The sequence below is a fragment of the Coptis chinensis genome, chromosome 2 (genome assembly GCF_015680905.1).
Source record: "Coptis chinensis isolate HL-2020 chromosome 2, ASM1568090v1, whole genome shotgun sequence".
Classification (NCBI taxonomy): domain Eukaryota; kingdom Viridiplantae; phylum Streptophyta; class Magnoliopsida; order Ranunculales; family Ranunculaceae; genus Coptis; species Coptis chinensis.
Window position 1 is genome coordinate 11,600,005 of NC_141457.1, and position 13,910 is coordinate 11,613,914.

At 36.7% G+C, this 13,910-nt stretch overlaps 2 protein-coding genes across 2 annotated transcripts; both read left to right on the forward strand.

Annotated features, from left to right (window-relative positions):
* Nucleotides 1–1,640: 1,640 nt before the first annotated feature.
* On the forward strand, nucleotides 1,641–6,204 carry LOC147514879 (chloride channel protein CLC-b-like). The gene is made up of 5 exons (XM_086585386.1): nucleotides 1,641–2,848; nucleotides 2,942–3,276; nucleotides 3,930–5,102; nucleotides 5,270–5,453; nucleotides 5,768–6,204. The coding sequence occupies exons 3-5, from the start codon at nucleotides 4,960–4,962 to the stop codon at nucleotides 5,984–5,986; spliced, it is 546 nt and encodes a 181-aa protein (XP_086441512.1). The 5' UTR covers nucleotides 1,641–2,848; nucleotides 2,942–3,276; nucleotides 3,930–4,959; the 3' UTR covers nucleotides 5,987–6,204.
* Nucleotides 4,168–4,875, forward strand: LOC147514880 (uncharacterized). Its single transcript, XM_086592724.1, has 2 exons — nucleotides 4,168–4,621; nucleotides 4,769–4,875. Exons 1-2 carry the CDS (start codon nucleotides 4,168–4,170, stop codon nucleotides 4,873–4,875), a joined length of 561 nt encoding a protein of 186 aa, XP_086448850.1.
* Nucleotides 6,205–13,910: the final 7,706 nt, after the last annotated feature.

The window sequence follows — 13,910 nt, forward strand, 5'->3', positions numbered from 1 at the left end:
GTGGGGGTTTTTCATGATTCCAAGTTTAGTGTCATTTGTTTATTGCAGTTTGAGATTCTGAGTTATGGCGGAACGTTCACTGACTTGCGTACATAGCCTTCTTGAGAGCTTGGATGAAGCTCTTCTCTCATCCCACAATGAATCGTTGATCCTTCTCTCAAGGTATATGTTCTATTTTTTTCAGAAACTATTCCTTGTACTATTTGTATTTTGGTTTCACTTCTTGCATTGGCAAATCAAAACTCTTTGAAGCTTAAAGTAGTATGTTGAATGTTTAACCGACATCTCTCTGCAAAAATGTTTCATGGTTTTTGAGGAAGATGTGGATTATCTGACTGCACTTCCCCCAGATACTCCATATTCACAGTTTGAATATAGATTCCAAGAGATGGGTTTGGAGAAAGGGTGGGGTGATACTGCTGAGCATGTTCAGGAGATGATTCATTTGCTCTTGGATCTTCTTGAAGCACCTGATCCCTGTACCTTGGAAAAGTTCCTTGAGAGGGTACCAATGGTTTTCAACATTCTTATTCTATCTCCGCATGGCTACTTTGCTCAAGCGGATGTTCTGGGCTATCTTGACACTGGTGGCCATATTCTTCTTTGATTGCAGTATGATCTCATCTTAGATTCTGGTTTTTTTATATACGTATTCTGCTTTTGGAATAACTTCAGGTCATCTATATTTTGGATCAAGTTCGTGCCTTGGAGAGTGAGATGCTTCTTCGCATTAAGCAGCAAGGACTGGATATTGTATCCCGAATACTCATTATAATATTTCGGACACTTATCTGGATATAATGCTAATTAGTACCTTTTTGTTCTTTTTGATTCTCATTTGTGCATTTGAATCCAGGTGAAGCATCTTCTACCTGAGCGTCTTGAGAAAGTTTACGGTACAGAGCATTAACATATTCTCCGAGTTCCTTTCAGAACTGAGAAAGGAATTCTCCGCAAATAGATTTCAAGGTTTAAAGTATGGCCATACTTGGAGACATTCACTGAGGTTAGACTTTCTTTTATGCTCATCTCATCCAGTCACACAGGTAATTAGAGAAGAATTATTGGTAGCTCAAAGCCATTTTCTCATTGCTGGTTCATGCACTCTAAGAAACTGATTTTTCTTTGTCTGTATTTTTCTGCAGTGCACCATTGCCCATGCTCTTGAGAAAACAAAGTATCCTGATTCTGACATATACTGGAAAAACTTTGAAGAGAAGTACCACTTCTCATGCCAGTTCACAGCTGATTTATATGCCATGAACCATACAGATTTCATCATCACTAGTACATTCCTGGAGATTGTTGGAAGGTATGTTCACTAGATGTGTACTAAGTTTATGGTCTTTTAATTTTCAGACCTAATATTTGACCTTTTTTCTTCTAAATTCTTACAGCAAGGACATTGTTGGACAGTATGAGAGTCATACTGCCTTTACACTCCCCATACTCTATCGAGTTGTCCATGGTATTGATGTCTTCGACCCGAAGTTCAACATTGTCATTCTGCATGCACTCTTCTCATTATTCTTGGGGCGAGTCTTCTTACTGTAAGGGTATGTGGACTTGTTTGGTTTTTGTCGACATATTTTTTGAATTATAAATTGATGATTGTTCCTTGGACAGGCTAGCCTTACAAGTTAAATCTGATATTGCTCCATACCATGGCCTTCTCTTGGGCCTCTTTTTTATGACGGTCTGTAACATATACAGGAATTGTTTTCAAGTTTAATTTTACATATCCATGTGTCTGCACCTGCTTCTTTCATTTACCTTTTGCGTTAGTCAACCATTGTCTATTGATATTCTTTGTTGCGTGGTTAATATTCTTTATTTTTGTTGAATTTTCAGGTTGGAATGTCTATTGATTCAAAGTTTCTTGTTTCCAACTTTCCGGTCATATTGGGAAATTGTTTTAGTTAATAGTTATTAATCATTATGTGTAGGAGTTATTTGTTGTGGTATAGCACTGTATCTAAACGAGAGAATTTGGTTGTTTGGAATATCATCTAGGTTGGGATTCGATTAAACTCTCCATGCTTCCTAGTATTAGTTATCACTGTCATGATTTATTGGGCTCAATTTCTGTGCGGTCTCTTCTCATTTCCTCTCTGTTTGTGCTTCCTCGTTGGCATCATATACATGCGGTGCACGTTCATCTTTGTCTGTTCTGCACCATTTCTTTAGGGGTATATGTATGCGTCTCCACTTTTTTATTCTTTTATGGTGATGAACATGTAAAGAGTCCAATTTTCTAGGCTAGTGAAAGTTTGGTAGTCGGCTTCTGACTATGAGAAAAAATTTCTAGTTGTCGGACGTTACGAAATCTATACAAGGAAAATGCCCTGTCATCTCCAACAAATCAGTTCATTTTAGAAGTTTGTAGTTTGTGATTTTGTCGCATCATTTGTTGTGTGCAGCTTATTGCCCATCACAGTGACTAAATCTCTCTTAATCATCATGTTTCTTTTGGGCTGCCTTGTTAGTAGTCTTGATGGTCATAGATATCGATCTCCATTTACTGTCTTTTGGTATGGTTTATTGTTTATGTTATTTTTATCTGGCCTCACACGCCTTGACGGTAACTTTCGATTGTGATATATATGTATATGCATATTTGATAATGTGAATCTGTGATATATTTTCTTATAATGTGATTCTGTGATGTCACTTCCTCCTCTTCTTCTTCTTTTTTGATCTTTTTTGTTTTGTCATTTTGTGCTTGTAGTATTTTACCATAACATTGGTGTAGAAAACTAACACTAGCTTCCTTATTCAGGAAAATGTCAAGACAAAGCATCCCCAATTGCTATATGAATCGAAGTTGTACCGAATACTTAGGGAGGAAGTAATTATAATTCTTCACTCCTTTGTTTGTCCGTTATGTGACTCACTACGTTTCCTTTGTTCAATATCATCTCATTATCTTCAACTTTGACAGCTGGGATTCCGAATGTGAGGTGGTTTGGCGTTGAAGGAGATTACAATGTTCTTGTGATGGATTTGCTTGGACCTAGTCTTGAAGATTTATTTAACTTCTGCAGTAGAAAAATTTCTTTAAAGACTGTTCTTATGCTAGCAGATCAAATGGTAGGTGCAATATCTCGTTTGGTCTCTATTATTCTATATTAATGGTATACAAGATTTCTCATGTACATATGTTCCAAATTCTTTCATTAGATTAACCAAGTTCAGTTTGTTCATACTAAATCTTTTCTACATCAATATATCAAGCAAGACAATTTCCTCTTGGGCTTAGGGAGGCGAGCGAATCAGGTATGTTTTACCTCTTCATTGATAATTTTTATTTTTTCTTCCAAGTGATTCCTTGTATGTGATGTAATGTGGTTTTTCTCTTTAAAACATGCTCTACTATATCTATTGAGATTTTAGTAGAAAAAAAGTTAAGAGCTAATTCTATGTTGTGGTGCGGGTTTCGATAGTCACTTAGCACTCGACATATTTCGTTTACATCATCTGGTGTGTTGGATATGTAACGAAATTTAGATAAGGTGCATGGAGAAGAAATGGATGGGAGTACTGGTTGAAGAATGCAAGCTAGTCAAGATTATGAGGGGTGTCATGTTTTTTTTTTTTTTGGTTCAGTGGAGAAATGAGTTTTGTTTATGTTTTTTAATTCCTACTTAAATGGATAATGATTCAAACCTGTGTAAAGACTCAACAAAAGCTCATTACATGGAAGCATAAGAAAATGACCCATAAAGCAACTCTCTACAGCAGCCACTTCTTAAGAAAAACAGAACACTCTCCTCCAACCCACTAGCCATGGTTGGGTCTAAGGTCTCTCATATGGAGAGCTTGAACTATTAATATGGTCATCTTTATTCCATAAATCAATGCTAATATTCCTTCTTGTAATACTATCATGCTCAAATGATTTTTTTTTTCTAATGTCCCTCTTGATGCAGGATCAATGAGAATGATCTCTTCAAACATGATTGGAGGAGTGGATCAAGAATTGGCTTTCCTTATTTTCTTAAAACGGACATTGGCTTTCCTTATTAGCCTGCTAACTGGGGTTATTGCCACCCTTATCAACCTTTCAATAGAGAACATTGCTGGATTCAAGCTTCTTGTAGTGGCTTGTTTTGTTGAGGAGAAAAGGTGTGCATCCTTTTTATTCATTATTCTTGCTTGCAAAGAAAGATGGGTGTTGATAATTTGGAGGATTTGATAGCAACAAATGATACTTCAATCCACGAAGAAAGAAAGCTGAAAAATAAAAAGAAGAAGAAAAGAGCTGTGGAAAACGCGGATGTATTACCTGTTGAAGATGATTTGAATGAACCTACCATTGGTGAGAAAGTTGCAAGTTTAGAGTTACTTGAAGATGATAAAGTCAAAACTCCCAAAATAGTGATGACTTCTCCTTGCACTAAGCCACCAAGTGCAGATTTAGTTCATGTGTTGCTTAAGCAGGCACTTCGTGCTGATGACCGTGTATTATTGTTGGATTGCTTGCACACGCGAGACGAAAAGGTTATTGCAAATTCAATCTCCCTTTTGACTCCATCAGACGTTCTCAAGCTCTTGGATTTCTTGATTTCTATAGTTCACTCAAGGGGTGCAATCTTAGTTTGTGCGCTCCTATGGTTGAAAAGTCTGCTTCTTTAACATGCAAGCGCTATTATGTCCCAAGATTCTTCTATATGTGCACTGAATTCTTTATATCAGATTATTGAGTCTAGAGTTTCAACTTTTCAGTAAGCTCTTCAGCTATCTAGTGTTTTGGATTACCTTTTTGTAGGGATTTATGATGACATGGCTGATGAGTCAAATACTTTTTCACCCACTATTTATGAAGACAAGGATGAAAGTGATGAGGATGAACCTGATGATGCTCTGGCCCGATAATGAGAGTGACCCCCACCAATAAATGGTTTTAGTGATCTTGATGTGAGTGATGGCATGAGTGAGTGACATTATTGTTAGTAATGGATGCAGGTATTTGGAAGAAAGGGTGTAGAACTCCACCATACGGATGTATCGTCCTATTTCTACAGACGCTACGGGTATCCATCGCTTGCTGCTTGTGGTGTTGTATTAAAGCCTCAGGGTTTTATGCAAAGTTTTGACCTTAGGTGATTGTATACTTTTTCAATGAGTTTATATGAATTATTATTTTATGCTAAATTGTATCCATCGATTGCTGCTTTTGCTGCTTTTAGTAGGGTGTCAACAACTTTATTTTCTTGGTCTTTTTTCTCCGTACAGAAGTTTGAAATGTACATTCTGATGGTTGCTGCAGGTATCTCATGGGTTTCATATATTTCATCGTGGCTAATCTGGTTCTCTCATTAGTAAGGGTTGTTCTTTGTGTTGTTCTTTGTGTTGCACCTACTGCTGCAGGGTCAAGCATACCGGAGATTAAAGCTTATCTCAACGGAGTTGACACACCCAACATGTTCGGTGCTCCTCTATTAGTTGTGAAGGTGAGTTAACCACTTCCTAGCTTGATTCCAGTTTCTGTCAGCAATTCACATTTCTGTCAACAATTTCCAGATTGTGAAATGACTAAATCAAAATAATTTTAATGGGAAAAAGTTCACCACTATGATAACTTCAGCTCTGTGTTTTGTAAAAGCAAGTTTTAGGAGTCCAAAACATTCTCAAACCTGATAAACAAGTACATTTTTATATATGGCTTAAGAAGAAATACACAGCAAAGGATATTGACATTAAATTCAAAAAATGGATAATTAGATATAGATGATCTCAAAAAACCTTTTCTTACTCATCTTTGCAGATAATTGGAAGCATTTGTGCTGTCTCTGCTGGTCTTGAATTGGGAAAAGAAGGGCCACTGGTGCACATCGGTTCCTGCATTGCTTCCTTGCTAGGCCAAGGTGGACTAGACAAACACCGCTTGAAATGGCGTTGGTTACGTTACTTCAATAACAACAGGGATAGTATGGATCTGATTATATGTGGAGCGACTTGGTGTATGTCTTTGCTTTCCGCTTAGTTTGTAGGGGGAGTCGTTTGCCCTAGAAAAGGTAGCAACATGGTGGAGGAGGCCTGCTATGTGATATAGGGTGAGTGTTGTCTTAGATTTAATTTCATACTTTGTAAATGTTAGTTTTAGTAAAACCATTTCCTTGTAAGTTATTGGGAATGGCTTTAGCAATACACTAAGGGCTGTTTGTTCAGTCTTAAATTTAAATTTTGCCCCGATATTGTTCCTATCTTAGCTTGAAGTCCTGTTTCTCCTTTGATCAGTCATGTGAGGCAAGATTATTGTAGTCATACAAGTCACAAACTATTCAATGTTTTTTAGCAGAGTATTTTAATTTTAGCATTTTGTTGTTCTAATTGTTTCTTTATGAATACATTGGCGCTTGTAGCATTTGAGTGGGATACCTGAAAGAATTATTACAACCAATATTTTTTTTAAAACAAAAAATTAATACCCGACGGATACCAACTGTCTAGTAGTAAACTACCCCGATGGACCTATCTGACGGCCTATAACACTGGTCCTATCCGATGGATAGTGATAGCTGGTATATCCGACGGCCTATAACAGTTGTCCTATTCGATGGCTAGTGACAGCAGGCCTATCCGACGGTTAACAATAGCAGTCCATATCCGATGGTTCTTTGCAGCAGTAATACCCGACGGTCCAAAGTAGTGGGCATATCCGTCAGCAAAGATCATCAACCCCAACGACTGCTACGATTCATAACCGGCCGGAAACCTATCTTGACCGGCGTTTTCCGGTATGTCGTCGTCGCGGCGCTTTTGGTCTGTCGGGTAATACCTTTAGCGACAGTCACTGTCAGTCGGGTAAAGTGACTTCTCAAAGTTACTTTTACTTTGGCGACACACACATACATATTCTCAAAGTTTCTCTGTATAAGAGAATGGTTTTTTTTTAGTGAAAGAGACTATTATACTTTCCAGGAAAAAGTATAACCAAAAGTAAGAGGAAAGCAAAAGTGTTTTGTGGTGTGTTGTGTGATGAATACTACTAGAAGGTTGAAAACTTACTTTTTGGATTCAGTTCTGGAAAAAAATTCTTTATTGCCAATATCCAATTTCAGCTTTGAAAGATATTTTTTTTTTTTTTTTTTTTTTTTTTTTTTTTTTTTTATCAAAAATAGATTAACATGTTTAAGATCTAGGATTAAAATATTCCTAACACATATTGACAATAAAGAAAAACTTTCCAAAATTGAATTCAAAATGTAAGTCTTCAGCCTTCTAGTAGTATTCACCACACAATACACCATAAAACTCTTTTGCTTTTCCCCTACTTTTAGTTGTATTTTTCCTTGAAAGACTAGTGATCCCTTTCACCAAAAAGCCATTATCTTATATAGAGAAACTTTGAGAATACATATGTGTATATGTGTGTGTAGTGGGATCCACTTAAGATTCCAAGTCTTATCTTAAAGAGGTCAAGTCCTTGTACAAGTACTTACTTGTACATTATATATATATATATACACATATAGATAATCAATTAAGAGGCAATCTATCGACTTACAAATTGAATTAAGACCTCATTTTTTGTGGATATAATCTTTTCACAATGGATAGCATGCCCATAACATTTCATCCTATATTTGGATATGTCAAACCTTGCGAAAACTAGTGTTCAATTTTGAATATTTATCTAACGGTCCATAATTTTCCGATTTTATAATAGCATTTGATTAGGTTAGACATATTTGAATGACCGAAATTTGGTGGGCATGTTATTAATGATGGAGAGATCATATCTACAAAATATCAGCACTTAATTCAACTTGTAGGATGAGATATGACTTTGTACATTTTGGGAGTGGCTCGAGATATGACTTTGTACGTTTTGGGAGTGGCTCGGGAGATATATACTAAAACACTTTTAATATATATCTCTTTAATATGGAAAGTGTCCATTAACAAATCCATATTCACAATAAGGCCTTGGAATTATCAAGAAAGTCCTTTCCTACCATTATTCACAATATGTTTGATTGTTATAATTCTATTACCTATGGAACTTATGGTTTCATCATATGATATTAATTCACCCATATGCATAATAATAAGATTCGTGTATTTAATGAAACATCATCATGTATAAATAATAAATGTTCATTGGCTTTGTAAAGGCCAAATATCCCAACAATCTCCCACTGGCCTTCATTCAAAGCCATTTAGCAACCATTCTAAAACCCATATTATCTATATAATGGTCTGCATAAACATATACCAATATATTGTTATGTTTTGTCCTCATAGACTATATCATTCCTAATGAATAGTGTATCATATACATATGAGACCAAAAACATAGCCATCTTACCTTCAACCTTTTTGTAAAACACAAGGTTCTTCCTCACAATGATCAAAACCAAATAATTTGATTGTTTGATCAAAGATTACATTCCAACTCTTTGAAGCTTGTTTTAAGTCCATAAATGGACTTTTTCAGCTTGTAGGAACTATAAAGCCTCCAGGTTCTAAAACTTGGTCTTTACATCCATTTGCCAAATCACATAGTCATACTAAGCAGCAATCACTAAAAGGACTCTAATGAACTTGTCATGGCTACTAGTGAAAAAAATTCTCATAATCGATACCCTCTTTTTTAGTAAACATTTTCTCCACCAGTGTCACTTTGAAAGTCTCTTCCTTTCTATTGGCTCCTATTTTCCTTTTGAATAACTACTTATTCTTAATAGATTTAGTATTTGGCAGTAGATCAACAAGTTCCTAGACATTGTTGGAATAAAAGAACTTCATTTCTCATCTCATTGATTCAAGCCATTTTCTCAAATCAATGACAGAAATTGCTTCTTTGTAGTTTATAGGATCTACATCCTAGTCATCTGATATAACAAAGAAAGTTTCCCTTATTAGGGTTAACTTTTCTGGAGGTCTAATTGTCCTCCCACTACGACGACATACTGGAGTAGGTTTAGGTAAACACTGAACTTTACATAGAAGTTTTTTTTTTATATGAATTATGAATTAATCTAGATTGAACATAAATAGGAATATTTGCTGACATTTCTAAGGCGTATCTCTAAAAAGATATAGGGAGAGTTGAATAACTCATCATAGACCAAACCATCTCCAATAAGGTTATGTTCTTTCTTTCTGCAGCCCTATTTTGTTGTGGAGTTCTTGGTGTACTTAATTGAAACAAAATTAGATTTTCCATTAAATTATTTCTTGTTTTCACATTAATAGCCCCATGTACATCTATACGTACTAACTCCATTAACTATGTGGCTCTTGACCCTTTAGCATTAAAAGATCATTTAGTCATCTCTCTTTCTAAGTAAGATTACATGTTGAGGAAGATTATAAAGGGAGTGAACTTAAAATCCCATTTTCACCCAAGTTATCAATCTTATTCAGATTGATATGACCAAGTCTTAAGTGCCACAAGTTTGTTGGATTAACAAAAGAAAATATCCTCTTTTGAGGTAAAACATATGATGAATTACTAACAACAATATCATTTATTTCTAGCATAGATAAAGTAAATAGAGACCATTTTCAAAATACCAGAGTCAATAATCTTTATATTTAATTTGATTATAACTTTTGAATCAAATGATAATAAAATATCCTGACTTACAAAGTGTAGAAACAGAAACCAAATTTCTCATAATCTCTGGAACATAATAATAGTCTTCTAAAACCAACATTTTCATTTCTTCTCATGCACTAGCCCCTCTCTTCCAATAAAGAACTCTGACCAGTCACCAGCGTCAACTCTGAGGTTTGGTGGCTGGATATGCTGCCCAACCTCTCTCTAGAACGTGGACTCTCTCAAGAGCACATACAAAAGGCAACCAAAGCTTGGATTTGGCTAAACGTGTTGGATCTCAATCTAGCCAATAGATCTAAAGAGTTTGTTTCAACAAGATTAACATCCAAAAGGTATTATCTTGTGCGTTTGTTGTGAATTTTATGAAAGCTTACACCTTTAGAGCTTAAGGTAATCCTTTCGGCTGGAAAGGTTTTTGAGCTGGGGTGTGAATGCCCATTTGATATGGGATCAGATTTACGTGCTTAAATTAACATTAGCAGGTCCTTGTTGAATGGGTACTGATCAGAGAATGGGTTTAAAATCTTTTGATTCTTCACCGGTCATTACCGTTATGCTATTGATTGTAGTACTCATGGACAATTTGTTTCCTCTTTGTTTCTTCTACCTTTTTGTGTTGGAAAGAAGATAGTTTCATGGGTTGAGATAATATGATGATTTATTGGAGTCTTGAGAGTTGGAGTTGTGATGAGTATCGAGCTTATGTAATTTTTCTTGGAGTTTTAAGTTGAGAATATTATGGATTAGGGGTGAGAACTTGAGATGGTAGGCTGAGAAGCTTATAGGATTAAGTTTGGGACTTGATCTACTTCTAATTAGCATGAAACAATATAAGAAATTGTAGATATTGGGTTGTTCTTTTTGCAATTGTACTTTTTGGGCAGAGATGGATATCGATTTGTTGGAAACCGTTATCTCCACCTACGAACTTTGAAAGTATTGTGATTGCAATCTCTTCTACACATTGTGTGTAGATCCAAGATCGGGTTTGAAGCTGGTTGGTGGACATGGATGATTACATGAAAACTGTGGGTTGAGATGGTGAAATATGGGTCAGACTAATCCTTCTTGGAGTGCAACAATAGCCAACCTTAAGGCCTCTATCAAATTTTTGGTTTGGCCTTGTATTTTAGGAATTTTCTAATAATGTAACATGTTAGGATTTCCTAATAGGAGATTAGTAGATTACCTAATCTGTAATGGTTGCTCCCTCTAATGATCATACTCATAGAGTGGAATGTAAGCTTCAAACTTTGGTTATATAAAGGTAGGGGTCTGCCTTAACCCCAGTTGTCAGTTGTTGCTACAGGCTTGGTATCTAGATGATGGGACTCTGATCGGAGGTACAGAACAGGTGGCGATAGCTTTAGGTATGATTCAGAAAAAAGGACCTTCTTACAGGCTGGTTTTTAATGTGGCTAAAACTGAGATATTTTGGCCATCACTGGATCCACGTCGCTTCACTCCTGGTCTCTTTCCTTCAGATTTGTCTCGTCCTCAGCAGGGAGTCAAGTTTCTTGGAGGTGTGGTCAGCACTGATTCATCCTTTGTCATGGGCCTTGCTCGCAAGCGGCGCATGTTGAAAAGGTTGTGACTTTGATAGACCGTTTAGTTATATTGGAAGATCCACAGTGTGAGTTAGCTCTCTTATGTGCTTGTGCTGGGCTCTCTAAATTGGTCTTTGCGATTCGTACTTGTCCACCATCCCTTTTTAGAGAGGCAGCTAAGACTTTTGATCGGCATCTCCGCAGTGTTCTCCAGGGTATTGTGGTTTCTGATGGTCCTAACTTTGGTGATTTATAGTGGCGTTTATCGACACTCCCATTACGTCTGGGTGGGTTAGGTATTTATTGTGCCACTGATGTTTCTACTTTTGCGTTTGTGGCCTCCCGTTGTCAGACTTCTGAGCTTTAGAACCACATTCTTAGGAGTTGTAGGCCATTGCCTTTGGATGAGATTCTTGATGTTGCTAGCAGTGCATTGAGTCTTTGTCTACCCGATTTTGATCTCAGTTCTATGGCTGTGAATGCTACGTCCCCTCAAAACCACAAAAAGTTTTGGCGGAAGCGTTCTATGGTAAGATTATTGCTGGTCTTGAGAGGGAGTTTGTGTTATCTGCTTGTCAGAAAGCAGTCAGAACACTCAGGATTTTCTCCTTGCTATTCCAATGGAGGGACTTGGACATCGTATGTCGCCGGTGGAGTATCGTTCTATTCTCCGGTACCGTCTCATGATTCCTTTGTACTCTGATGGTGGTCTATGCCCTGTTTACAAAAAAGAGTAGACTAGATGCTTTCGGGGACCATGCAGCACATTGTAGATATTTTTCAAGTTTCAAATACCGACATGATCATGTCAGAGATATTTTATGTGATGCATTTTGGAGGGCTGGGGTACAAGTGAAGAAGGAGGCTCCCGTGAATTTTCTCACTGATCCGAATGAGGAAAGATCTACACTTCAGCCTGCGGATGTATTAATATACAGTTGGTCTGAGGGGAGACATGCATGTGTTGATGTAACTGGCGCCTCTCCATTGGTAGGGCTTGGGAATGGAGTCTTTGAGGTGGGAGAAGCAGCTAAGAGAGCATCGACAGGGAAGATGGAGAAGCATGAGGAAGCTTGCACGGCTAACCAATATTGTTTCATTCTATTTAGTTTCGACACTTTTGGTTTCTTGGAACAATAGCCTGTTGAGCTTCTCAAGAGACTTTAGAAGTTATGGACAGTAACGTTATGACAGCTGGTTCTAACGAGTTTGTTTTTAGAAGAATAGGATTTGTTATTCAGAAAGGTCTTGCGGCACAGCTTGTTACACGCTTGTCCTAATTATTTGTAAATTTAAAATAAATAAATAAATAAACATTTTCATTTCTAATGCTAAATAATAAACTCCTATTGATACCGTAACAATCTTTGCCTCTGTCCCTAGTGCCTGGTGCACCTTTCCTTCATTCATCCTTCTTTTCCCCTAAAACTCCTGTAACATTTTACAAAAGTGGTTAGTGGACTCTTATTCCACATAACATGTGTCAGAAGGAAAAACTAACACTTTGGTTTCAAGAATAAAGGATTGCATACCTTATTTTTCATTTTGTTCCATAGCCATACACTCTCTACAGTTTTGCTTCCAATGACAAGGCTTTTCATAATGGTAGCAATTACCTTTTTGTTTAGCCCCTGAATTCTTCTCCACTCCCTTTTTTGCCCCAAGGGCAAACTTTTTACCCTTTTTCCACTTGTCTTTGCCTTTCAGCTTAGGCTTGGAAACACCAACATTTTTAGAGACCATTACACTTGGCTTAACCTTAACTAAGTCTTCAGCCCGCTGCAAAGAGTTCATTAACTCTGGCAGTGTCAGATCCATATTGTTCATGTTATAGTTAAACTTGAACTTATTAAATGAAGTTAGCAAAGACTGAAGAATATCATCAACCTAAGAATTGGCATCTATCAAAGCGCCTAGGATCTCCAACTCATTGACATAGCCAATAATTTTAAGGATATACTCCCTAACTGTAGCCCCATCAGTCATTTTTGTATCCATCGGGTTTGACATTGCAATCTGATGTTTAGTGCGATTTTGTTCGCCAAACATCTTTTGTAAATTGGTCATGATCTAAGTAGCTGTTGATAAGAGCTCAAAAAGTGTATTGTAACCCTCAATTATACCTCTTGTTTGACTCTCATAGTGGACTAATCATACTTGTAAATTATGTTTTGTGACTTTAAAGGTGAAAAAGAGAGTTCTGCAAAATATTAGAGTAAAAGGGGCAAAAAGGAACAATTTGAAGTATTAAAGATCACATGGGAGCTTATGTACAATTAGGGAGATGGCCTAAGGTTTTGAAGCTATGAAAAGTTAGAACTTTGACTTGTTTTAAAGCTTATTCAAAACCCCAAGGCAAAAGGATTCGTTACTTGGATCAAATCTTGCAAAGAAAGAGCAAAAGATGGAACATAAAAGGAAAACAAACTCATACATCTGGGACGCATGGGTTTGTACTGTCCCGTGCGTCCAGTCACATGGAACCGACCATACAACTCCACCTCTTAATGTTTTTAGAAACGAACTTGGAATCGGAAGGAAGTCAATATGTACTAGGAAATTAGGTAAAAAAGCCCATGATTTGAGATGTTTCTAGAGCTCATTGTAAACCCTATATAAGGAGCACCTCAATGCCAAATGTAACTCGCCAATTCACATTATTTATGTCTCTAGAACTTGAGGCAAAGAAAGGTTAATAATAAAATATTCAGTATTCACTAGTCATGTCTTAATAAATTAATCTCCCCTAGTCTTACTCTCTTTTTCTTCTTCTTTCTTCTTCATGGAAGGCT

Excerpts from the sequence above, each read along its gene's own strand:
- LOC147514879 (XM_086585386.1), top strand. The coding sequence starts at position 4,960 with ATGCAGGTATTTGGAAGAAAGGGTGTAGAACTCCACCATACGGATGTA. Across the intron at positions 5,103-5,269 it reads ATGCAAAGTTTTGACCTTAG|GTATCTCATGGGTTTCATAT; the intron begins GTGATTGTATAC and ends TGGTTGCTGCAG. Across the intron at positions 5,454-5,767 it reads CTCCTCTATTAGTTGTGAAG|ATAATTGGAAGCATTTGTGC; the intron begins GTGAGTTAACCA and ends TCATCTTTGCAG.
- LOC147514880 (XM_086592724.1), top strand. The coding sequence starts at position 4,168 with ATGGGTGTTGATAATTTGGAGGATTTGATAGCAACAAATGATACTTCA. Across the intron at positions 4,622-4,768 it reads TGCGCTCCTATGGTTGAAAA|GGATTTATGATGACATGGCT; the intron begins GTCTGCTTCTTT and ends ACCTTTTTGTAG.